Raw genomic sequence first — 27,363 nt, 5'->3', positions numbered from 1 at the left:
TTCAGGGGCCGGTTCCTCACCGAGAGGCAGGTTTTTGTGGGGTTTCTCCAGCTAAAGTTACTCCCTCCAGGTATTAGTTAAAAACCTCGTGGTACGACCCTGCGGTCCCCACCCTCCTAGGCCCCAACCCCGAGGCGGTGGGGGCGGGAAGGCCGCGCGCGCCGCTTCCGCTCCTCCAGGCCGCCAGAGGGCGCTGCGGCCCCGCCTCGTCCTTCTGGGGGCGCTTCGCGCCGGGCCCCTTCCGCGTGGGTGAGTGAATGTGAGAGTCAGCGCCGCGCCGCGCTCGCCGTCCGCCTCCGCCGCTCAGCGCCCTCACTTCGGCGGCCAGGGGCGGGCGCGCGCGCCCAGCCATAGAGACGGGCGTTGAGCCCTCGGGCTAGAGCGTCGCCGAGTCGGAGCCGGAGCCGGAGCCGCGCGCTGTGTCTCCGCTGCGTCCGCCGAGGCCCAGAGTGTCAGGGACAAAAGCCGCCGCCGCGCCGCTTGCTCCCGCAGCTGGGGCTCATCCGCCGCCGCCGACGCGCTGAGGAGAGCCCGCCGCCGCCGCCACCCGCGAGGATCCGAGAGCCATGTCGGCCAGCAGCCTCCTGGAGCAGGTACAGGCCCGGCCCGCATGCCTCGGCCATTGTGTGAGGCGAGAGGGAGCCCGACCAGGCCCGGGCCCTTCGCCCCCGGTCGGGCCGAGCCGAGGCGGCGCCTCTCGCGGGCCGGGTTTCGGGCCTCTCAGGCCGGCCGCGCCCTGCGCCTCGCCCTCAGCCCGCTCTTCCCGCTTCTCCCCGGTCCTCGGTGCCCAACGCCCGCGCCGCCTTTCCTCCTCAGCGGGCCTCGTCTTCCTTCCTCGTTCCCTTCCCCTTCCCTGAAGCCCCGGGCCCCGTCGCGTCGCGGCTGGGGCGTCCCCCGCTTTTTCTCGGCGGCCTCGCGGGCCTAGCGCTTTCCCCGCCTGCCGTTCTCAAGCCTCCCCCCCTCCGCCACCATTCCCGACGCCTACCCCGAGGCCTGCTCCTTCCTGCCTTTCTCCGGCCCGGCTTTAATTTGTCTTCTCTCTTCCATTTCTCCCTCGGATACCTTGCTGCTCGGCGACGTTTCCTTCGCCCGCAGAGACCAAAAGGTCAAGGAAACAAAGGTGAGCCCGGCCCCGCCGGTGGCCCGGAGAGGGGGACGCGGGGTAGTGGGGGCGGGGTCCCCGGGAAGCGCCCCGGGGCCGGGATCCTTCGGAAGCCCCGGGGTTCGCAGGTGCCTCGCTCACACGGAAGGATTTGACCCTTTCGGCGTGTTCGTTCCGCGGGCGAACAGCTTCCCAGCGAACAAGGAGTCATTCACTGAGGGTGGGGGTGGGGGTGGATGCGGTTGTGCAATGTCTCAGGTCCCTGGTTTCCTGTAGGTCTTAGGAGGCCTTTGTGTTTCGTCCTCGTGGATCACACTCTGGAAGTGCCCGCATGTGACCCAAGTGGAGCGGGTGGGGGGAAGCGGGAGGGCACGGGGAACGAGAGGAGCCAATAAAAGGACCTTTTTAGATCCACTTGCTTGGGGTGGAGGGAGACATTTTTATTGACGGAATGCTGCTCAGCATGCACTCCCATCCTTAGCGTTTTGAAATGCAAACGTAATTTCTCTGTTTTAGTGAGGTTTTTCTCTGGTTAGGATATAGTTGGTGACTTTGGGAGGGAGGCTTGTATGACTGGGACGTTCTTAATTTGAATTTTTTCCTCCAGTACAAAATGGATCTGTACATCAAAAGGATGGATTAAATGATGACGATTTTGAACCTTACTTGAGTCCCCAGGCAAGGCCCGTGAGTAATTAACCATTTACATGCCTGATCAAAGGGTGTATAAATTCTTTTCCCTATCGATGAGTCTCACTTTCGGGGTGACTGTCTTCCTACTAGTCAATGTGTTATAAAAAGTTGTTACAAATGTTATAGATCCCTAGGATTTCCATCTCTCTTGTCAGCAAACATATTGTATTCTGAGACTAGTTCTGATGCACTTTACAGCGTACTAACAGTAACACCTGTTTGAGTAATTCTTGCTCCTTACCAAGAATAAACAATGTAAAACTTAATCCTTTCTAGTGTTAAATATTCTGAGTTTTCACCCCAAACCCTTTTTCTTTTCTGGAAATTGGATTCATATGTGATGGGAAAAACTAGTAAAAAAAAATCAATCACCTGAAATTTATTCAACGCTGCAGAACTGGGTATTCTTCTCCTCTGCTCACTAGTTAGTGGGATCTTAGATTAGAACTATTTTGCGTTATTTTGCGTTAGGTTCTCATTTTTCGAGTTGAGCTGTATCTATAGGTATAGAGAACAACTTTGGATTCTCATATAGGGAGCTTTAGGATTTATGAAATTGAGTTTAAAAAAGGTAAAATGCTGTGTAGCACAAATTAAGATAAAAAATTGAGGTTTTTGTAATTTAACCTATCTTCTAATGTGAAGATTAGTTGCATACTTCTTTAGTGTGGCAGCTCTTTTGTATAAATATCTTTGTCCCAAAGACATAGTTACAAAGTTGTAGCAAATATAGCTTCCAGATTAATAAACCAAAAGGCAATTACTCATCCAAAATGCCCAAAAAAAGAAAAAGCTTATAGAATATTTATATAAATTCTGAACAGATGCTGTGTGATAGATGTAATAGCCTAGAACCGTGGTTGGTAAACTGCGGCTCGCGCCCCTTGAGTGTGGCTCTTCCTAAGCCTTAGGAGTACCCTAATTAAGTTAACAATGTACCTACCTATATAGTTTAAGTTTAAAAAATTTGGCTCTCAAAAGAAATTTCAATCGTTGTACTGTTGATATTTGGCTCTGTTGACTAATGAGTTTGCCGACCACTGGGCTAGAATAACTTGGCATATTAGCGTATGTCCATATTTGGACCTAATTCTTACATAAAACTTTTAGATTCCTTATGTAAAATTTTCTGCATTGAATATATAGAACTCACTTAAACAAGTGATTGGAAAAAAGTTTTTGCAGAAGATAACCAGTTAATCAGGAAAAGTAGGGAAGGAAGTAGAGGAATGAACTATTAATAGATTCTTGCTATTGAAGTAGTTTGCTTACGTAATTATAACAGGGAGAGTGGGAGCATTTGGAAATATAATTCTAGGTAGTTCTTGTGAAACATTGTGTAATTCAGATTTTTGAGTTCAGTGGCATGTGGGAACCTGCTACTTGAGTTGTAGGCATTTAGCTATATAATAGCATAACCAGTGATAGTCAATTTGTTTTTTTCTTTCTCAAGTAAGCTAACTTAAATGTCTATGTAAAAAAAATATTGGGGAAAAGGGAAGAATCATAATGTCAACAATAAAAAAGAAACTTAAAAAAAAACTTAAAAAATATGTTGTGAGGAAATAGAAATCTTGGTTGAGTAGATCTGAGAGTCTGTCCATTGTAGTTTACTTTCAAAAGTAATTCATCTACTTTTTTAAACAATTTTTCATCACCTTATGTTGGAATAATCCTTCAGGCTTAATCCAGACACTGTAGACTGAATTTTTAATACAATATGGATTTGCTAAAGTATTAACACTATCTTTGAGAAATACTTAATTTTAAGAGAAGTCTATGTGCGGAAAGACAGCTTGATTTTTATTTTATTTGATTTTTTAGGGAAAATTGAAATTGGCAGAAAAAAGCACATTTTATCTAACCACATTACTGGAAATGTTTAATCTTCAAGAGATGTGTTTTAGTGGCTAGGGAGTAGTACTCTTACCTTTGGTAATACAAACTTAAGGCTTAAGATAGTGGTAGACATCCACATCTCTTAAGAATAAACTCCATATTTTTGATTAGTTAATGGATTTTTATATACCAGAGTTATTTGAGTTGAGCAGTATATCCATAGAGACCAATTTTATGTATCTCTAGCTTAAAAACTCTGATTTAAGGGACTATTCTGTGAGCTATAGAATTTATAAAAAAGGGAAAATATGTTCAGCACAAACTAAAATGAAATCAAGAATGATTGAGGTTTTTGCAGTGTAATCTTATGTGAAGACTAGTTGCATATAAGTTTATATTTCTGGTTATTATTTAGGATAATTCCTTTTTTTAAAGATAAAGGACTGTATGGTATCTTTAGAATTATACTCCTGTTTTTATATGTTTTTTAAAATTGACTTTTAGAGCGAGAGGAGGGGAGAGAGAGATAGAAACATTGGTGGGAGAGAAATGTCATTGATCATCTGCCTCCTGCACACCTCCTTCTGGGGATGGAGCCCACAACTGGACATGTCCCTGATCGGGAATCGAACCATGACCTCCTGGTTCATAGTTTGATGCTCAACCACTGAGCCACACAGACTGAGATATACTCCTCTATTTTTAATGGAAAAGTTGGGTGTGCATTTTAGATGATAGCAATTCATTTTATAGGAGAAGCAGAACAGGTAGCAACATTTTTTCTAGTTTTTTCTCTGGAAGCTACTGTACATTTCCTTTCCAGGTTATAATTAAATAGTGACATCTGTTGATGTTCCCAGATGGTTTGCCAAGAGGCTACCACAGTAAATTAGATGTAGTGAACCTTGTTTTTTTAAAAAACACACAAACTTATTTGATACATACCAAAATGTCTTTAAATTGTGTATTCTTTTTATACTTTGATAACTGAAAATAGCCTGGCTGGTGTACCTCAGTGGTTGAACATTGACCTATGAACCAGTTCACAGTTTGATTCCTGGTTAGGGCATTTGCCCAGGTTTCGGGTTGCAGGCTTGATCCCCAGTAGGGAGTGTGGAAGAGGCAGCCGATTGATGATTCTCTCTCATCATTGATGTTTCTATCTCTCCCTCTCCCTTCCTCTTTGAAATCAATAGAACTATATTTTAAAAAAGGAAATAAGTTCATGCACCAATATTTTAACAGAATACAGTGCAGGATTTATGAATGTAAAAATCATACCATAAAAATGTTTACTAATAAGATTTTTTAAGAAGTTTCTTGACACACAGACACTATTGCTCTTTAAATATAGTTGCAGAACCTTGCTTTTTGGTTTTTGGCTGAGGGATGGCTACACAGATTTTTGGGAGAGAACTTTAAATTTCCAATTCTTTTTGTCTTATTTTACCTATTATAGTATGGTTTTAATAGTTTAATAGTTGTTGAGATGCGACCATCTGAGATGGTCACTCTCCTTTTTTATGGTAATGGATGAAATAGTTGAATTATATGAATAATTGGGGAAGGAAATGTCTTGATTGTTTATTTTTGTGTTTAGTTTAGTTGTGTGTGTTTTTTTTCTTCCACAGAATAATGCATATACTGCCATGTCAGATTCCTACCTACCCAGTTACTACAGTCCCTCCATTGGCTTCTCCTATTCTTTGGGTGAAGCTGCTTGGTCTACTGGGGGTGACACAGCCATGCCCTATCTAACTTCTTATGGACAGCTGAGCAACGGAGAGCCTCACTTCCTACCAGATGCAATGTTTGGACAACCAGGAGCCCTTGGTAGCACTCCGTTTCTTGGTCAGCATGGTTTTAATTTCTTTCCCAGTGGTATTGACTTCTCAGCTTGGGGAAATAACAGTTCTCAGGGACAGTCTACTCAGAGCTCTGGATATAGTAGCAATTATGCTTATGCACCTAGCTCCTTAGGTGGAGCCATGATTGATGGACAGTCCGCTTTTGCCAGTGAGACCCTCAATAAAGCTCCTGGCATGAATACTATAGACCAAGGGATGGCAGCACTGAAGTTGAGTAGCACAGAAGTTGCAAGCAATGTTCCAAAAGTTGTAGGCTCTGCTGTTGGTAGTGGGTCCATTACTAGTAACATTGTGGCTTCTAATAGTTTGCCTCCAGCTACCATTGCTCCTCCAAAACCAGCATCTTGGGCTGATATTGCTAGCAAGCCTGCTAAACAGCAACCTAAGTTGAAGACGAAGAATGGCATTGCAGGGTCAAGTCTTCCACCACCCCCAATAAAGCATAACATGGATATTGGAACTTGGGATAACAAGGGTCCTGTGGCAAAAGCCCCCTCACAGGCTTTGGTTCAGAATATAGGTCAGCAGCCAACCCAGGGGTCTCCTCAGCCTGTCGGTCAACAGGCTAACAATAGCCCACCAGTGGCTCAAGCATCAGTAGGGCAACAGACACAGCCATTGCCCCCACCTCCACCACAGTCTGCCCAGCTCTCAGTCCAACAACAGGCAGCTCAGCCAACCCGCTGGGTAGCACCTCGGAACCGTGGCAGTGGGTTTGGTCATAATGGAGTGGATGGTAATGGAGTAGGACAGTCTCAGGCTGGATCTGGATCTACTCCTTCAGAACCTCACCCAGTGTTGGAGAAGCTACGGTCCATTAATAATTATAACCCTAAGGATTTTGACTGGAATCTGAAACATGGCCGGGTTTTCATCATTAAGAGCTACTCTGAGGACGATATCCACCGTTCCATTAAGTATAATATCTGGTGCAGCACAGAGCATGGTAACAAGAGACTGGATGCTGCTTATCGCTCCATGAACGGGAAAGGCCCCGTTTACTTACTTTTCAGTGTCAACGGCAGTGGACACTTCTGTGGCGTTGCAGAAATGAAATCTGCTGTGGACTATAACACATGTGCAGGTGTGTGGTCCCAGGACAAATGGAAGGGTCGTTTTGATGTCAGGTGGATTTTTGTGAAGGACGTTCCCAATAGCCAGCTGCGACACATTCGCCTAGAGAACAACGAGAATAAACCAGTGACCAACTCCAGGGACACTCAGGAAGTGCCTCTGGAAAAGGCTAAGCAGGTGTTGAAAATCATAGCCAGCTACAAGCACACCACTTCCATTTTTGATGACTTCTCACACTATGAGAAACGCCAAGAGGAAGAAGAAAGTGTTAAAAAGGTAATCTGCTTATAATTCTTAAGACTTTTAGGGAAGGGGAGAAGGAACTAGAAAGAACAGGAGAGGTATTATACTGAATAATAAAAGCTTTAATAAAAGCTCTGGAAATAACACAAGTATCACATAACAGTTCAGTCCTTTATGGGAGTATAATTGGGTCTTAACTACTTGAACCTTAGTGTGAAGGAATGTGGGAATGTTAATGGAGGACAGAACTGTGCTTAAGGGCAAATAATGAATAGAAAATGAATTTACATGATGTAGAAAGAGGTGAAGAATGAGCCTGAAAGTAATGCAAAGGGAATGATTGTGATAAAACTATGAAAATTAAAGTTGGAAAAGATTGAGGCTGTAATAAGGCAGAGAAAAAAGTTACAAGTTCTGTTGTAATAAACTTTTGGCTTTAATGGGTACTGTGGTTTTCCCCAAGAGTTGGTGTCTCACCAAGCTTTGCCATCATTTTTCAGCCTGCCTTCTGACAACTGGCAATGTTAAGTGGATGTTTTTAAAAAATAATATATTTTTATTCATTTAAGAGAGGAAGGGAGAGGGAGAGAGAGATAGAAACATCAATGATGAGAGAGAATCATTGATTGGCTGCCACCTGCACGCCCCACACGGGATGAAGCCCACAACCCGGGCATGTGCCTTGACCTGGAATTGAACTGTGACCTCTCGGTTCATAGGTCGATGCTCAACCACTGAACCATGCTGGCCAGGCCGTTAAGTGGATGTTTTTAAGAACTTACTTTCTTGCTGCTATCCTTGGTGTCCTGCTTACTTTTTTTCAAAACCTTTTTTCCATTGGAAAAGTTAAACATGTATTACATAAAACTTGGATAATCACAAAAGGCTGACCTCTTGCTCCTAACATTTTATTGTATTCCTAAAGAGTGGCTTTCTCTTGTTTCCTTTGTAACAAGTGAGAATCTTGGTTAGAGTGGTGGAGAATAGATACAAATTAAAGAGTTGGTATTGCTGCTTGGTCCTTGTGTACTGAGTGAATGTAAAGGTCAGGATCATAAAAGAATGTTAAAATACTGGTTGGGGTATGTCATAGATTATATAGGACTTAGACATATAATATGTAGGAAGTAGGTAGAAAGATTATGGGCAAGGAGGAAATTAAAAAAAAAGATCTGTAAATGAATGATTGAGAGAATCCTGAGTAGTTAGCCTTAAATATAAAATAACCCCCGGGATGGGGGTGGGAGGAGGTAGAAGAGGGTATAAGAATAAATGGTGATGGAAGGAGACTTGACTTGAGGTGGTGAATACACAATACAATATACAGATGATGTATTATAGAATTGTACACCTGAAACCTATATAATTTTATTAACCAATGTCACCCCAATAAATTTAATTAAAAATAAAAACAAAACCTAACAAGCTTATGTAAATATATTTTTCTTAAATTGGTTATGAATTCATAGGTATCTTATATATTTGATGTAGAAACCGAGGCATTTGTTATGCCTCTATAAAAACTTTCTCCTTTGAACAGTGGGAGGAGGGCTCTTTGGTAGATTTTTCACCTCCTTAACACAGGATTAGAGGTGCATAGTTAATTGTTCAACTAAAGTATAATGGTTGCCATTTTATATTCTAATGTGTACAGACAAATAAATGGAGATACACTTGTCAGTGATGCCAAAAGTATTGGGGATATAGAGCCAGATTACCGAAAAGTTGGCTGTCAGAAACTTTATCCTTTTCAGTCCTTTAAACTCTCCTTTTCCCCAAAGTTTAACAGTTTAACTTTAAATCTTCAATAATCATGTAGAAAAAGATAGTTTAATGGTTATTTTTGCCAGACATCTGAAAGGCTCTAAAGATGTCTTCACAGATCCCTGTTTCTAGAGATACAAGGAAGGCACCATGTAGTGGCATGACAGATTTTTAACGTGTGAAGGGGTGTCCAGGTGCTTGGTTTATCCATTTGAAACATGTATAATATTTATCTCATCTGCAAAGTTCTGTCCTACATCTTGTGGTTAAAAGCAGGAAAGCAGAGACAGGAATAATTTTAGAAATGTAGATACTAAGATAAACTGATATTATGTGTTAGAACCATGGAGAAAAGAAACTGGTTTAAAAATGAAGTAGCAAGAGGACTGTTAATTTATGTAAACTTTTTTAAAAAAATATATTTTATTGATTTTTTACAGAGAGGAAGAGAGAGAGATAGAGAGTTAGAAACATCGATGAGAGAGAAACATCGATCAGCTGCCTCCTGCACATCTCCCACTGGGGATGTGCCCGCAACCCAGGTACATGCCCTTGACCGGAATCGAACCTGGGACCTTTCAGTCCACAGGCCGACGCTCTATCCACTGAGCCAAACCGGTTTCGGCTAAACTTTTAATCAAGTATGTATTTGTATTAAATTCACTTGAGTGGTTTAGTGCATAATTGAACTTCATAAGTAGGTGTAAGATTCATATTTTGAAATTGACCAGTCTTATGATGTTTTAATAGTGAATATAATAATATTTAGGGTCTTTATGAAGTTAACTAATGGATCTTTCTTAAAAACCGTTCCATAAAGGCCTTGGAGTATTTTAATTGTTCTCAGGTTGGGGAACAAACCACCAGAAAAAAAAAAAAATAAAGCTTTGATTATATGTGTCAGATTACTTTTTAGTTTACCTTCTGTAAGAGCTTTATTGGGCTTTCAGGAAGGTCCGTTACCATTTCAGTCAGTATTACCTTACTCCTCTGTTATCCTTAACATCCTTACATAAGTGACTATAAACTATTGTTTTAGTCTCTACTAGGCTTCCAAAACAAAACAAATTTGATGAGAATGGGACTGATAGCTTATTGGGGAAGTAGATAGCCTTCTTAGGTTTGGTGTTTGTGTGTGTGCCTTTGTATTATTTACAAGATTGCAAAAAATCTTCATACCAAATGGGCATGGTAATTCAGTATGTAGGGAAATGCTTAACCTTCATCCTGAAAATGATGTCACAGCTGTTCCAAAGTTTTGAGATTGGTCATGTATCTTGGCAGAGCACACTGAAGCAAAATTATAGCCATTTTTGCCTAGCAGTATTACTGAGTTGTTCTGTCACATGATATAATTCAGTATCATAGAAGCTTCAAGCATTAGAGCTCTCTGGCTTGAAAATTCTGACATGTGGTCTGCTTTGTTGTATACTATAGATACAGTTTGTAACCTGTGTTTGCTTAGAACCTTCCCCTAATTGTTACATATTCTGTGACATCACTTTTGATGGACTTCATAGTATTCTATCTTATAATTTATTAGTTCTTAATTGTTGAGCATGTCAGCTCTTTAATAATTTGTTCCATCTAAAATAAAATGTTCACTGCAGTGAACATTAATATAAATATTGATTCACATCTATCCTTGAGTGTTACTACTGGGTCAAAGGATATATGCTTTTTGAAGATCTTGGCTGTGCTAATATATTGCCATATGGGCCTTTTTCATTCTGAAAAAAATTTTAAGAGAATTAATGTAAGCTGTTAGAAGAAGACTACAGTGTGTTAATAACTCCCTTTGTCTCAACTTTGGAATAGTCTGGCATTATTTGGAATAGTCCTGCATTAGTGATAATTTTTTTTTATAAACCTCATAATGGTTGTTTTAGTTTTTGTCTTATATTTGTAGTCTTTAAGTAAAAATAAGAATAGTAGAGGGGACTAGGAACTGCATAATTTTCTTAAAGCCTAGCCCAATGTTATATTCAATCAGGCATGGGTAAATAATTTTTTTTTTTTTTAATAACTGGAAAGCTAATGGGAACTTGGGGAGAAAGACAGATCTAAAGAAGATGTGGTTATAGTGATAACAGCTCAAGATGTGTATTTTAAAAAAAATTCTTTGCTACTAGGCGAGATTAAGAGGATTTCTTAAAATCCTCTAAAATTTCCCAAGTGGAAGACCTAAAGATACGGTGATTTGGAGTGTGTTTGGATATACTTAAAATTTATTATGCTGTTTAAGAATTGAGATGAAGCTTTTTATTTTTTAATTTTTTGAACAACTTTACTGTGTACTAGACCAGGAGTTTCTCTAGTAACTACGAGAGAGCCTTACATTAGTGGCACCAGTAACAGTATAAAACAGAAAGTGTTTTCTCAAGGTATGTACAGGGTGCCAATTTGGAAGCTTGAAGATTGCCAAACCCAGCCTGGGGTGTGGGTGGATTGGTCATAGAAAAATCCTGGAAGAAGTGATCTCTTAGCTGAACCTTGAAGATGTATAGAAGATAGGTGTTTGGGAAGAGTGGTTCATAAACAGCCTAAATCTGTGACACTGTATAGCTATAACTTGAACAAGAAAGGTCTAATTGGTATTTGTGGAACGTGTTTCCCAAGAGGGAAGTTTGAAGATTAGATTGGTAGAAGGGAATTGAATGAAGTGTATATGTACTTAATTTGATACAGAAGAAATCTAAGGTAGGTCAAGTACAAAGTTGGCTTGAAAAAGTATTGAGAGTTTAAAAGAATTAGGAGTAAAGTCTAATTTGAATCAGGATGAAGCAGCTCTTTGATGTGATCTTTCCATGGAAAGTGATGGGAAGCTTGTTTGGAAGTTAAGGTGTACCAGTATGTGGTAATAATAGTTATCATTACTGAATACATATATCTCACTTCTTCCCACAATATGTTTCATATATGTTATCTTATTTCTCATCATACTAGTCCCTTAGTGTTTGGCGGAATGTTTAGCTTAGAAGAGATCATTTTGAAGGGGAACATAATAGCTGTTATAAAATGCTTTTAAAGCTCTACTGGTGGGTTTATTCTCTATGCCAAAGATAGCACTAGAACCAGTGGATAGAAGTTAAAGGGAGAACTTTCTAAAAATGAAGGATTTCAAGAAGAAACTGAAAGATCTTTTATTATGTACTAGAGGCGCAGTGCACGAGAATTCGTGCACTTGGTGGGGGTGGGGGTGTCCCTCCGCACGGCCTGCACCCTCTCACAGTCCAGGACTCCTTGGGGGATGTCCACCTGCCAGCTTAGGCCCGCTCCCTGGGGGGGATCGGGCCTAAGCTGGCAGTCTGACATCCCTCTGGCAGCCCGGGAGCCCTTGGGGGATGTCTGGCTGATGGCAGCGGGCCTAAGCCATCAGTCGGACATCCTTAGTGCTGCTAGTGTTGCCCAGGAGGTGGGAGAGGCTTGGCTTGTAGCTGAGCAGAGCTCCCCCTTTGGGAGCACACTGACCACCAGGGGGCAGCTCCTACATTGAGCGTTTGCTCCCCTGGTGGTTAGTGCGTGTCATAGCAACCTGTCGTTCTGCCATTAGGGTCAATTTGCATATTACCATTTTATTATATAGGATAGGATGTTATAGGGAAGATTAATACATGGGATAATGTAGATCAGAGAAACCAGGGACAAAGAGGGTCAGCTGGCCCCAGATAACATTTGAGGTCATAGAAGAGGAATTGAAGCTATAAATAGGTCTCTTTTGAAAGTTGTTGTTTCTATTCTATAATTTCTGATCCAAATACTTATTACATATAAAAAATAAGGACTTGAGGCTAGAGAGAAAGGAAGGAGAGAGAGCAACATCGATTTGTTGTTCCACTTATTTATACATACATTGGTTGATTCTTATATGTGCCCTGACTGGGGATTAAACTCCCAAGTTGAAGTATTGGGATGACACTCTAACCCAGCGGTTCTCAACCTGTGGGTCGCGACCCCTAAGACCATTGGAAAACACACATATAATTACATATTGTTTTTGTGATTAATCACTATGCTTTAATTATGTTCAATTTGTAACAATGAAATTGGGGGTCACCACAACATGAGGAACTGTATTAAAGGGTCATGACATTAGGAAGGTTGAGAACCATTGCTCTAACCAACAGAGCTACCTGGCCAGGGCTTCCCCCGCCAATTCTCACCTGAGGATATTTCCTCCATTGCTCTTGAGAGAGAGAGAGAGAGAGAAACATTGATATGAGAGAGACACATCAACTGGCTGCCCCCTCCCCCAAACATCCCACCGAGGGTGGGGAGCGAACCCACAACCCAGGCACATGCCCCTGACTGGGCATCGAACCCACAAATCCTCGCTGTGTGGACCAACACTCCAAGCATTGAGCAACACTGGTCAGGGCAGGGTTTTTATTTTTCTTACAGCCATTTTCCCCCTCTCCTAACCCTTTAATTTGGGCATTTGCCCCCTGTTGAGAAACATTTGAAGTAATCACATTGGTTCCATTTTTAATCTTAGAAAAATTTTAAAAATAGCCAAGTTTTAGTGATACAAAAGTCAGAGGAAGAAAACAATACTTTAGACAATTATATTGTTTTCTTAAGTCCATAGGAAATAAATAACCATGGGTATTGTTTCTTCCCATTAGCATTTCTCTTCTCTGCTGCTGTTTTAAATTATCTCTTCAAAACTAGTTGTCATCCTTTTTAAAAGGGGATGACAAACTGAACTTTTGTAAAATTCTAAGGCTGTCTATCTCTACTTCTGTCTCGCAGAATTTACTTGTTTCTCTACCAAAAGGGTTGAGGAAATTCTATTTGTATTACTCATCACTTCTCTTGCTTTTCGGCGGATAAAATGCCTTCCTGCAGCCTCCTTAAAGGAGGTCTAGAAAATAGGTGATACTGAATTTGTATCTCTTTGAACCATGCCCTTTATTTGTATCCATCTTTCTTTTTTTAAAAAAAATATTTTTTTATTGATTTCAGAGAGGAAGGGAGAGGGAGAAAGAAATAGAAACATCAGTGATGAAAGAAAATCACTGATAGGCTGCCTCCTGCACACCCCCTACTGGGGATTGTGCCCTTGACTGGAATTGAACCCGGGACCCTTCAGTCCGCAGGCCGACACTCTATCCACTGAGCCAAACCAGCTAGGGCTGTATCCGTCTTTAAATAAATGTTTTTGTTAATTGCTGACTTAGAACAGATAAACAAGGTACCATCTTTGCCTTAGGGCCAGACAGCATTATTAGGACAAAGGAATGAATAAAATATGGGGTAAGAACTGTAATAGAGGAATGAAGAAATGTGGTTTTCTGGAGAACAGTGATCAATTTGGGAAAATTAAGAAAGGCTTCATGGAGGAAATAATATTTGAACCATGTCAAATAGAATGAGTACTCACTCAGAGGATAGCACAGTGCTTGGCACATATAAGTGCTTGGAACATAGTACACATAAAAGTTTAGCTATCACATCTAATATATCATTCTCATATTTCAGATGGGGAAGCAGACTCAGTTACTTATACAGGGTCTCATAGCTAATATGTGGTGGTGTTGGTATTTCAGTGGAAGTCCAATGATGTGTTGGAGCTGGCTAATTGTGGGCCAACTGTTTAGCTTTTAAGAATTTTAGCAAGCTGGTTGTTAAACACGGTTATTATGAAAGAAATTACATAAACTTAAAATTAAGTACATTGTGCTAAATAAAAGGTGTTATATTAAATTACAATATAAATTATTATTTGTAATATAACTACAGAAAGGAAAATGTAATTATTACCATTAAACTATAATAGATATTCAAACTCATTACTTTGGGTTAATTTACATCTATTGCATCAATATATAAAACTGCTATTCTAGCCCGGTTGTGGGTGTGGCTCAATGGTTGACCAACCTATGAACCAGGAGGTCACGGGTTCGATTCCCTGTCAGGGCACATGCCTGGGTTGCCAGCTTAATCCCCAGTGTGGGGCGTGCAGGAGGCAGCTGATCAATGATTGTCTCTCATCATTGATGTTTCTGTCTCTCCCTCTCCCTTCCTCTATAAAAATCAATAAAAACATTTAAATCCCCCCCCTCCTATTGTACATCTTTCCTCAACCCCACATTTAATGATACCACATTGATATTTGAAATCAGCCATGTTGTTTACACCATGGAAATTGGTAAATGCTATATACAAACCAGTACTTGATTTTTATTGATTGTTTAGACTTAATGTGGTGGAGAAAATATTACTGTAGATTGAACTTCAGTGTGTCATGTCTGTAGCATGTTGCTGCCATTTCCTGTCGACCAAATTCTTCTAGTTACAACAACTAACTCAATAAATAATGCCCTAATGGTTTTCATCCCTTCCTGAATGAACAATTCCTCATTGAACTAATTTTAGTCCAGTTAGCCATCGGGAGAAGATACCAAGTTATGAGATGATATCATAAATGAAACAGTATAGGACAGTATATTAAAGTGGTAATTTTACATTATGAGACCCAAGTGCAGAGGAAAAGAATCGCAAGACCAATTAGGGTGGAATCAAGGCATTTTTATGGAAGACTGGGTTTGAGTTATGTCTGGAAGGATGGATAGGAAAAGATAGTGGAAAGATGAAGGAAGAAAATGGCTAACTCTCAAGTTTGAACTATTGGATATGGAGGGGAAAGGGAAGAGGCAGGTAGTTACTCTTCTAACTCATTTGCACTTACTGCTATTGCAATATGTGGTGGTTCTTCTGAGGTAATTAGTATTCTTTTACATATGTCAGTTAAACATTTGGCCATATCTCTTGTGTAACCATGAAGCCATTTAGAAACGGTAGACTTAAAACGTAAGCTTTTGGCTTCATGTGAACTTTTTTGGTAATCTGTGTGGATAGCATATAGAACCTTTAAAAGTGTTTTTACATGTAAAAAAACTTGTGCTCTGCAAATTTTATATTTCCAAATTTTTGTCTTTGCATTTGTTTTTCATAGTAAAATACAGTCAACCCTCAAACATCTCCCATCTAGAACAATTCTGTTTCTGACCAAGTTCACAAAAAAAATGTCTCGGTTGTGGAACCAAACTTCCTCTTTCACCCTGACAACCCCTTCATGCTGATATCTTAGCATGACAAAAAGCATCTCTCAGGCAACAAAGGAGAGAATGCTTTTGTTGTTGGTGAAATCATGATTAGCATAATTTTAAGACATAAAGAGGCCATCAAGAGTGCTAATGTTGCTAAGGGTGTGAAAGAAATAACGAACAATTGGAAAGGTAGAAAAACTGTTGATTTGGATTAACGAAAAGCAGTTAGCCAGTGACAGCCATTTCGGAGGCAGTGATATATGAACAAGCAAAGATGCTGCATTCTGACCAGAAAGACACCCCTGGAATGAGTGCTGAAAGTGATTTTGATAAATTTAAGAAAAGTATTTTGTGTTTTTTTTTTAATAGATTACTACAGGCCCTGCACCCTCTCGAAATCCGGGACCCCTCGGGAGATGTCCGACTGATGGTTTAGGGATGGAGCCTAAACCGGTAGTTGGACATCCCTCTAGCAATCTGGGACCACTGGCTCCTAACTGCTCACCTGCCTGCCTGCCTGATCGCCCCTAACCACTCTGCATGCCTGCCTGATCGCCCCTATCTGTTCACCTGCCTGCCTGATCGCCCCTGCCTCTGCCTGCCTGCCTGCCTGCCTCATTGCCCCTAACCACTTAGCCTACCTGCCTGATTACCCTAACCATTCTGCCTGCCTGCCTGATTGCCCCTAACCACTTCTGCCTTGGCCCTGCGGCTTTGTCCGGAAGGTCGTTCGGCTGTCCGGTCTAATTAGCATATTATGCTTTTATTATTATAGATACTAGGTATGCACTGTATATAAGAAAGGTTAAAACAGGAAATCATTTGGACGTCTGGAATGGGTTAATTCAATTTATATTATTTTTTATAAAATATATATATATTACTGATTTCAGAGAGGAAGGGAGAGGGAAAGATAGAAACATCAATGATGAGAGAGAATCATTGATTGGCTGCCTCCTGCATGCCCCCTACTGAGGATCGAGCCTGCAACCCGGGCATGTGCCCTTGACTGGAACTGAACCCTGGGACCCTTCAGTCTACGGGCTGACGCTCTATCCACAGAGCCAAACCAGCTAGGGCTCAATTTACATTATTTATAATGGGGTAAAATGATTCAGTTTTTGAACAGATCACTTCTTGAACAGCTTTCCGGAACAAATTAAGTTCGAGGTTCCACTGTATAACCAACGTACAAAAAGTGTAGAAAATGAAAAAAAATCAATCATAATTTTTCTCATTTTGGCATTTTTCTTTCTCTTCTTTACCTAAACAAGTGGTTTATACAGTTATAATCATATTAGTGTTTTATCCTGCTTTTCCCCCTTATTCAGGTATTTACCCATATTTAGCCATTATTTTGGACATCTGTATGTTAGGCAATTTTCATACCTTTAATCCCTTATCATAATCCTGTCGAATAGTTAAGATTATCTTCATTTTACAGGTAGGGAATTGAGGAATAAGGAATATGGGATGAACAGTAGGTTAGGGTTATTGAAAGAAGAATATAATATAAAGGAAAGTTATTAAAAAAGAAATAACTTTCTCAAGATACATAGGTTATAGAAGAGCTGGAATTTGTTTTGACCCAGAAGTCTTTTTTGTTCTTGTACCTTGCTGCATCTTTACATTTATTATTTAAGATAGTTAACAATGTTCTGTTACTGACTGATGCCAGTAGCCAGGCACCTCTTTGTGGATGTATCAGAAGAGCATAATTAATTGATTAATTGAGCACTTGGGTTTAAGCATCCCTCATCATGAACATCAAAATGGAGTGAATTGGATCTACTCTACCTAACCTAGTGAAAGTTGCTGTTAAGGCAGCAGAAATAAGGAGAAACAAATGGTTCTGGATAATGTTATAAAAGTGAGTGGGGCTGGCCAGCATGTCTCAGTGGTTGAGCATCGACCTATGAACCAAGAAGTCACGGTTTGATACCCAATCAGAGCACATGCCCAGGTTGCAGGTTCGATCTCCAGTGTGGGAGGTGTAGGAGGCAGCTGATCAATGATTCTCATCGGTGTTTGTATCTCCCTTTCCCTCTCTGAAATCAATAATATATATATGTATATATATATGTATATATATGTATGTATGTGTGTGTGTGTGTGTGTGTATATATATATATACACACACACACACACACACACACACACACACACATATATGTTAAAATGGAGTGGAAAGGATTTAGTCTATCCCACTCTCATTTTGTACACAAATTGCAAGATTACCTTACTTTAATGGCAGTGCTAGAAGTAAAACCCAGACAAGTTCTTGGGTAATTCAGTCATTTATGACACGTTACTTTACTTGTAGTCCATAAGCCTGCAATGTGATGGGGAGGGGAGCAGGGTGGAGTGCTTCAAAAAAAATGTTAACGATTTAAAATAAACTTTGAGTCATCTGGAAAATATTTATAAAAATACTGATAACTAGTCTCTGCCCCCAAACTTACTAAGCTAGACATTTTATTTAGTAAGCTCCCTAGGTATTTCTTACATGATTAGAAATGACTGAGGAGGAGTTACTCTGTACAAGTTACCATCTGGGAACACTTACGTTGCAGGTTCTTGTCTTCCCTCAGCTATTGAATGAGTCTCTTTGGAGCTGAGGCCTTGGAATCTGAATTCTGTCCGGTCTGTAGGTGATTCTCTTGTATTTAAAGTTTGAGTACTCTAGGATTATGTATCTTAGACAAGTTTTGTGTAACATCCACCGCTCAATCCTCATGTTTATTTTCTTGCAAGTTTGATTTCTAAAGTTTTCTTAGTACTATTGTCCTGCCCTGGCTAGTCTCAAGACTTCATCTTGAGAAAATTTAGAATTCACATGTTTCTGATAAGCCTGGCTGTACCTTTCAATACTTTAAAGCTAAAAGAATCTTTTGAGTAGATTTTCATCAACTGTCAGTATTACAAGCCTCTGGTGAATTGCCTATACTTTTTGTCCATTAAAAGGTGACAGTCACCCTAGCTGGTTTGGCTCAGTGGATAGATCATTGGCTTGAGGACTGAAGGGTCCCAGGTTCAATTCCAGTCAAGGGCACATGCCCAGGTTGTGGGCTCAATCCCCAGTGTAGGGGGTGTGCAGGAGGCAGCCGATCAATAATTCTCATCATTGATGTTTCTCTCTCACTCCCTCTCCCTTCCTCTCTGAAATTAAAAATAAAAAAGGCGCAGTGTCTTTAGTTTAATATCCTACACATGTAGCTTCATGTTATAATCTCTTAGAGGCATTATGGCTACTTCTAAGAGGCTTTAATGTTTGTTTGTGTTACATATATTTTTATTGACTTTAGAGATGAAAGGAGAGAGAGAGATAGAAACGTCAATGATGAGAATCATTGGTCGGCTGCCTCTTGCGCGCCCCCTACTGGGGATCGAGCCCGAAACCCCGGCACATGCCCTAACCGGGAATCAGATCAGCAACCTCCGGGTTCATAGGTTGATGCTCAGCCACTGTACCACACTGACCGGGCAAGGGTTTAATGTTTTAAGTTTTACATTTAGTGTTCCTTCTATTGTGTCTTCCTTTTGGCGGGGACATTAAGTTTTTAGAGTTAGATAATTTTAAGCTATATGATTTAGGGGCCACTAGCCATCCTGAAATTGTCCAAACTAAGATTTAAAAAACAACAACATATTTTTATTGATTTCATAGAGGAAGGGAAAGGGAGAGAGAGATAGAAACATCAATGATGAGACAGAATCATCCATCGGCTGCCTCCTGCATGCCCCCCACTAGGGATCAAGCCCACAACCCAGGCATGTGCCCTTGACCAGAATCGAACCCAGGACTCTTCAGTCCTCAGGCCGACAACACTATCCACTGAGCCAAACCGGCTAGGGCCAAACTAAGATTTTTAAAAGTAGTCAGTTTTTTGGGGGTGTGGGAAGGGATTCTATTAAGTATATTACATTGATGGACCTTTAAAAAAAAGTTTAGGTAGACCCTGGCTCAGTACCCCTGTTGGTTAGAGTGTTGTCTGGATGTGCCAAGGCTACGGATTTGATTCCTGGTCAGGGCACATACAAGAAACAACCAATGGATGCATGTAACAGCAAATCGACGTCTCTCCCCTCCTCCCCCCCTTCTCTAAAATCAAATTTTTGGGGAAAAAAGTTTAGGTACTACACCTATCATATGTATAGTAATGGAAAGACTAGGGGCTCTAGAAGAAGACCATATCTGCCACTGTCACTGATTTGAGCAAGTAAGCTTCTCAGCCTTAGTATCTTTTTATTTTAAAAAATTTAAAAATATTTTTATTGATTTCAGAGAGGGAGAGAGGGATGGAAACACCAGTGATGACAGAGAATCATCAATTGGCTACTTCCTGTGCGCACCCTCTGTCTGGGCTATAGTGTTTTAATTGGTGCTAAAGTTTACTGAAATTTTCAAGGTAGTATGATATAAATGCTTAAGTATCTTTTATAATTTCCGAGAAGATGGATGTTATCTTTATTATTTCTAAATATATGAGCTTATTTTTGTGTGTGTATACATCAAAACTGTACAGTAGTCCCCACTTGTCTGTGATTTTACATTCCACGGTTTCAGTTAGCTGCAATCAGCTACAGTCCAAAAATGTTAAATGGAAAATTCCAGAAATAAAAATTCATAAGTTTCAAATTTCATGCCACTCTTCTGAGTGGTGTGATGAAATCTCATGCTGCCCCACTCCATCCTGGAGGACATATGAATCATCCCTTTGTCCAGCCTATCCATGCTGTGTATGCTAATACCCCAATACACACACGTTAGCCACTTAGTACTGTTGCAGCACCGATGGACCTAGAGGTTATTATGCTAAGTGAAATAAGTCAGAGAAAGGCAAATACCATAATGATTTCCCTTATATGTGGATTCTAAAGAATAAAATAAAAACAAAATTGAAACACTCAGACACAGAGAATAGACTGATGATTGTCAGAGGGGAGGGGGGTGGGGGGACTGGGTGTAAAGGGGTTAAGTACAAATTGGTAGTTACAAAATAGTCACAGGGGATATAAAGTACAGTGTATAATTATATATGGTGCCAAGTGGGTACTGGAAATATCTGGGGAACAATTAGTAAAGTATATAATTATATAACTAATATGCCATACATCTGAACCTAATCTCTCTATATAATCTCTCTATATAAAAGGCTAATATGCAAAGTGTTCCCTTGGGAGTTCGACCAGGAGATTGGGAGTTTGCTCGCTCTCTATGACGTGTGCTGACCACCAGGGGGCGGCGTGGAACATGGCAGGCGACCAGCGGCGGCAGCGGGTTACTGAGGGAGTGAGGGAAGGAGGATGCAGGGAGGCAGGGAACCTGATTGGCCCTGATCGCTGGACAGGCCTAGGGACCCTACTCGTGCACGAATTTTGTGCACTGGGCCTCTAGTATAAAATAATATTGAAAGTTAACTGTAATTTAAAAATTAAAAAAAAAAAGATCAGCTGTTGTGGTATCACAGCACCTGTGTTCAAGTCACCCTTACTTAATAGTGGCTCAAGCTCGGCGTGGCTCAGTGGTTGAGCATTGACCTAGGAACCAGGAGGTCACAGTTTAATTCCCTGTCAGGGTGCACATGCTCAGGTTTCTGGCTCGATCCTCAGTGTGGGGCCTGTGGGAGGCAGCCAATCAGTGATTCTGTCTCATCGTTGATGTTTGTATCTCTCTCTCCCTCTCCCTTCCTCTCTGAAATGAATAAAAATATATTAAGAAAAAAGTAGTGGCCAAAAGTGCAAGAACAGTGATGGTGGCAATTTGGATATGTCAAAGGGAAGTGGTAAAGTGCTTCCTTTGAGTGAAAGCTACCTATGTATAGGAAAGTACATAGTATATATAGGATTTGAAGAGCAATTTAGTCAGTCTGCTTAATTGTACCAGTGTGATGCTTACTTGGTATTGGGCAAGAGATTAAGGCAGCTAATGCCATTTGTATGTAATTTGCATAATTTAAAATAAACCTAACATACAGGTTTACATTAGGGCACAGGTTATACTTGCCTTCTTGGTATCATTGTATAGTTAAGGTTCGGGTGTAGTTAGTTTTATGTTACGTTTGAGGCAAAATTGAGCACAGGTAGTTGTGGACTTGGTAGCACATGAAAAGGGACAAATTTTTTAAAAAATGAGTTGACATAGTATGTGCAATTACACAATGCTATTTTGAATTTCTTCTGATTATATTCTAAATGGCTGTTAATTAAGCATGCTGGTGAACTTATATAGAAACATGTTTCTTTATGGATTTGGCAAAGTCTAGGTTTTCTTTTTTATCAGTATAATTTGGGGCATATAAGTTTATTTGTATTCCTGGGGTTATATTACATTGAAATAAGATAATAGGCAAAATATTTTTCCAGTTTTATTGAGATACAGTTGACATACATAATAACATTGTATTAATTTAAGGTATATAACATAATGATTTGATATGTACACAGAGAGAAATGATTACCACAGTTTTTAGTTAATATCCATCATTTAACAAAGTTACAATTTTTGTGTATGTGATGAGAACTAGAATTTTATTTAGACATTGATTGTAACTTACTATCCATTGCTAAACTCATAAATAGTTTGTGAGTGAGGTTAATTGAAGACCTGTTCTTTGCTTTCTGGGAGCTTTTGATTGAGTTGGGGCTAATTTTACATTTAATTTTCAATTGTGGATACAGATTTGGAAGGACATTGAAAGCTGCAAGGGCTAAGGAAATCTCAAAGAAGGGAAGAGATTTTGAACTGTATCTTGAAGGACAGAAGGCTAGACATTCTTGGCTTGAAGAGTAATAAAAGCATAGGAATGAGATTTAATCAAGAAGAGTCCAGATTTCCTGAAGTCAAAGGTAGATCTTGATCATTAATAGAAGAGAAGTTAGATAAATGGTGTCCATCCAAATTTAAAAAACAATATCCCAGATCTTTGGTGAGTTTATCCCTGAAATCCAGAGATGTGAAGTGGGACATCACAAAAAGATAACTGCTCTTTCTGAATACATAATTTTACCATATTTATATTCATGGAGCAGTTTAGTTTTAGGGTAGTCAATTCATCACAAAGCCTCAGTTACTTTTGTTGACTTTAACATAAATATTTGTAACAACATGGTGTAGAGAAAGAGCCATATAGCCCTAGGTTTGAATCTTGGTTCTTAAGTAACTTCAGTTAAGCATCTTTTTGAGCTTTCCTTTTCGTATATCTAAAGTAGGAATAATACAGTCTTTGTGGGGTGGTTACGAAGATCATTATTATGTACAGTTTCTGGAGCATGGAAGTCCATAAATACTAGTTGCTATTCTTTTTAGTAGGGATCATATTTAACTTAAGAACTGTAGTTACCATAGTGTAAATGGGAGCAAGTGACTCTACTCAAGTTAGATTGATGAATAAAGTGTAAGTTCAGGCCTGTGCTCCTAACCAGTTAAGGCTTTTGTTTTTAAAAGACACGTGGATTGAGTCATATTTTAAAATTTTTCAATAAATGAGTAGTGTGTGACATGGAAAGCTGTTTAGAATAGGTTTATGAGAGGCTTATGATTCTTAATAAATGAGCATTTAGATTTATTTCAGGAAAAACTTCGGTATTACAATCAGTTGTCAAAATCCATCTCTAAGTGGATTTTAAACTCTAGGGCAGCGGTTCTCAACCTGTGGGTTGCGACCCATTTGGCGGTCGAACGACCCTTTCACAGGGGTCGCCTAAGACCATCCTGCATATCAGATATTTACATTGCGATTCATAATAGTAGCAACATTATAGTTATGAAGTAGCAACGAAAATAATTTTATGATTGGGTCACAACATGAGGAACTGTATTTAAAGGGCCAGAAAGCTGAGAACCACTGCTCTAGGACAAGCATGTCAGATTCAAGGCCCATAGGCCGCATGCAGCCCACAATGAATATATTTTGGCGGCCCAGCCAATTTAAGAAACGTTTTAATAAAAATTTCGTGACTTAATTTTTACAAGATCCTGTTATACATAATTATTAATAATGAACTACAGCATTTGCTAATGACTGATTAATGTAATCGTGTTGCATTCATTTCCCTTACGACACTGAAGCGCAGGCGCACCATTTCTCTCCACTAATACCAGCAGCGAATATTTTAGCAGCTGATAGCCACATCATTAGTCTTGTACTGACTGGTTTGGTGTGCGCAACAGGAAATATTTCGATTTCAGAGAAGAAAATTAGGTTTATTTGCATTACGCTTATTAATTTGTGCAGTTATTCAGTGTCTGGTAAGTCAATGTTCAAGAAAAAATATTAATTTTTATTAAAATGTTCTATTATTTTATATTAACGATTACTCATTTCAGCCCTTTGTGTTCAGCATGTCTCTATCGAAATAAACCCACGTTTCTATGAAAATTGAAGCTTTTGTTTTTTTGCGGCCCACATAAACTTAAACCTTGTTTATTTGGCCCGTGTTAGCCTTTGAGTTTGACATGCTTGTTCTAGGGGAAGAGGATAATTTTCTTGCCTGCTGTGATCTAAAAGCTTTCTATATGTTAGCTCGTTATCTCCCACAGCTCTGTGAGAGATACATATCCTCACTTTACAAAAAAGGAAATTGAGGCTTATAAATATATCTAAAACTCTGGAACTAAAATGGGATGACTAATACGGCTAGTTGTTGTTGTTTTTTAGGATCATATATATTTTTTAGTATAATATATTTTTATTGATATGAGAAAGAAAAGGAGTGGGGGAGAGAGAGAGAGAGAAACATCAATGATGAGAGAGAATCACTGATCACTTCCCTCCTGCACGCCCCACACTGGGGATTGAGCCTGCAACCTGGGCATGTGCCCTGACTGGGAATCGAACCTTGATCTTCTGGTTCATAGGTTCATGCTCAACCACTGAGACACGCTGGCCAGTATACTATATTTTAATCAATCATGTAAGAACTGTTATTTATTTATTTTTAACCTTTTTTTTGGTTGTCATTCTTAATCCTTACCTGAGGGTATTTTTCCATTGATTTTTTAGAGAGAGTAGGGCGGGGGGGGGGGGGGGGGGGGAGATTGGTTGCCTCCTGTATGCACTGGGATTGGGTCAGGGATCAAGCCTGCAACTGAGGTAATGCCCTTGACCGGAATTGAACCCAGTACTCTTCAGTTTGTGCGCCGATGCTCTATTCACTAAGCCAAACTGGCTAGGGCATCATGTAAGAAATTTTAGAGTGAAATAAAAATTTGTATTAATTGGAATGCTTGAGTGTTACTACTTTGGTTTAAAATATAAGAAGTAAAAGTCGGTTTTTCTTGCTCTGGCCAGTGTGGTTCAGTGGTCCAGCATACTGATTGCCATTCACGTACCTGGGTTGGAGGAGGCAACCAATCAATGTGTCTGTCTCTCCCTCCACCCCCTCTCCCCCCCTTCCACTCTCTAAATCAATGGAAAAAAATATCCTTGGGTCAGAATGAACAAATGACCGTTTTTATTGGTGGGGAATATTCTACCTAACACAAATAACTAAATTTGTATTGAGTTATTCTGTGAAGTTTAATTCTTAAGCATATCAGATGAGTTTTAACTAACCATTTCAAATTTGTTTTAACCTCTAGGAACGTCAAGGCCGTGGAAAATAAAAGGCAGTTCTGCACAGACCACAGCAACGGTTTCATCTGCATATCCCTAAGAGGAAAAAAATGACCTTCAAGAAAATTAGGACTTTTTTCTTAATTTCATTGACTTCAGAGACGATTACAGAATTGCAGTTTAAGTATTGGAATTTCACAAAAGACATAGGACTTAACTGGAAAGTGGAAAAAAAAGAAAAAGAAAAAACCTAAAAAAATCCCTCTAGGTAGTGTAGGTGAAAAATGTCCCTTTTATTTTGGTTTTGGTTGTGATTTCAGAGCATACTGCTTTTTTTTCTTTGTCTTTTTACTATGTTTTCGGATTTTAAAGTCCGTAAGTGCATACAGTTTTCTCTAATTTTTAAACCCTTTCCTCCGCCCCCCCCCCCCCCATTTTGACATTTGCACTTGGAGAACATCTGAGTTTTGAAGGTATGGGCCTGCCTCCACCCCAGAAAGGGGGAATTTGGTTTTTCCCTTCCGAACTGGAAGAACATTTTTATGAAGAATTTTTGTGTTGGAGAATTTAACAGTGTTACCCAAGGTTGTGTCTTTAAGGGTGGTTCATTTTCTCTGACCCTTTGTTACTCAAAGTAAAGTACTAGGATTCCTAAGAAATGTTCTGTTCTTGTACATTTTACTGATTGAGTCAGGATTAATTTTATTTCACAGCTGAGAACAGTGGTAAAAACTTGTTTACAGAAATGCATTTTGGAAGAGAAAAATATTGTAAAACGTGTAGTGAATGTTTCTTCAGTTTCTTGTTCATCCAATGAGGAAAGGGCATTGCCTTTCTTTTTACCATTAATCACTTCTCAATAAACGTGAGATCCTGTTGAGCATCACTTTTAGTACCATTTATTAGTATTATTTGAGTCTGGTATATTTTATGAAAGATTTGGAGTGTAAGGAGTTTGAAGAAATGAGACATCAACTATTTTAAGAAAATTTGCTGAGGTGAAATAATTCAGGTTTGCTTTTGTACCCAGGGCTAGATAACAATGACATCTGCAAAGCAAGGTGGGCCAGAATTTATAAAGATTTATTTCTGGATACTTCCCAGAGAAGGCAGAACCACTGCTAAGTCATTCAACAAATATTTGATTGTGAGTGCTTCTTAGATGCCAGTCACTGTGCTTTACCTGTAGAAACCTGAAAGAGCCCAGTATCAAGGATGTAAGGTTTTAATCTGAAATACAGGATTTAGACAGGATTCCATCCACATGGATGCAGGTCCAAGAATAAATTCCAGTGGGTTTGGGTCTTTGTGAACAATATAGTCGTAATGGTAATTGATTAATTTTGTTTATTTTCAAAGGTTTTGGGCTTTTCTGCCTTAAAGATTTTTAGCACTTAAGATGTCCCAATGTTGGGAGTTAAATGTGTAAAAACTTCTGTAATAAGAAAAGGTTCTGAAAATGGGTTTTAATACTGTTGGATAATGTTTTGCCTTCAAATGACTTATTTATCCTAGTCTACACAGCCCAGGCTACTAAATCAAGGTGTGATAAAATTAATAACTGCTGATTTATAATTAGCATTATAGTTGGCTCTTGAGATTGAGAGCTTTTCTCTGCCTGTCTGAGGCACAGTATAATATACTTAGATAATTCTAATTTTCCAAGCTTTTTGAAATAGTTTCCTCAATATTGTGGAGTCCTTTGTGCTTTCATCCATTTGAAGATGCCCAATTTCCAAATTAGAACTATGTGTTCAATTTTAGCTCAACTGTCTGTGACTTTTAGAGGACTCCCATGGACTTAATTGTTTAGCATTTCACCTTCCAAAAGGAAAATATCCCGAGAAAAACAAATTCAAAAGGAATTTTACCTAGATTTTCCTACCTTGTATTCAGGTTGGATGTCAGATCATTCAAGATACTTTTTTTGCAATTTGAAATGTTTAGTTTAAGTCAATGCTTCCCAATCTTTCATGTCACATAGAAAATACTGGTATGGTTTTGGGTGCAATATGAAAGGGATTTGGATTTGGAGCCCCTAGCGCTCCCTGAGAGTTTGGGGGAGGAGGGGAGGCTGTCAGGATGTTGGATTTGTGTATTGGAAAACCCCAAAACCATATTGGCATTTTCTGTAGTATAAAAAATTAGACTGTGTTCACTCTAAGAGTTAG

General features: G+C 39.7%; 1 protein-coding gene across 2 annotated transcripts; it reads left to right on the top strand.

The window, feature by feature from the left end:
• YTHDF2 (YTH N6-methyladenosine RNA binding protein 2) lies at nt 1-26,078 on the top strand. 2 transcript variants are annotated; one of them, XM_023760968.1, is made up of 7 exons: nt 307-593; nt 1,096-1,120; nt 1,710-1,789; nt 5,266-6,852; nt 16,005-16,088; nt 22,317-22,484; nt 25,219-26,078. In XM_023760968.1, exons 1-6 carry the CDS (start codon nt 567-569, stop codon nt 22,347-22,349), a joined length of 1,836 nt encoding a protein of 611 aa, XP_023616736.1. In that variant the 5' UTR covers nt 307-566; the 3' UTR covers nt 22,350-22,484; nt 25,219-26,078. The 2 variants fall into 2 exon arrangements, with proteins under 2 accessions (XP_006097302.1, XP_023616736.1); XM_006097240.3 differs by lacking the exons at nt 16,005-16,088; nt 22,317-22,484 and having other exon boundaries at nt 1-593.
• Nucleotides 26,079-27,363: the final 1,285 nt, after the last annotated feature.

This window comes from Myotis lucifugus, unplaced genomic scaffold (genome assembly GCF_000147115.1).
Source record: "Myotis lucifugus unplaced genomic scaffold, Myoluc2.0 scaffold_197, whole genome shotgun sequence".
NCBI lineage: Eukaryota > Metazoa > Chordata > Mammalia > Chiroptera > Vespertilionidae > Myotis > Myotis lucifugus.
Note: the sequence above shows the minus strand (reverse complement) of the source record. Positions and strands in the feature narration are given on the sequence as shown.

Excerpts from the sequence above, each read along its gene's own strand:
- YTHDF2 (XM_023760968.1), top strand. The coding sequence starts at position 567 with ATGTCGGCCAGCAGCCTCCTGGAGCAG. Across the intron at positions 1,790-5,265 it reads TGAGTCCCCAGGCAAGGCCC|AATAATGCATATACTGCCAT; the intron begins GTGAGTAATTAA and ends TTTCTTCCACAG. Across the intron at positions 6,853-16,004 it reads AAGAAGAAAGTGTTAAAAAG|ATTACTACAGGCCCTGCACC; the intron begins GTAATCTGCTTA and ends TTTTTTTAATAG.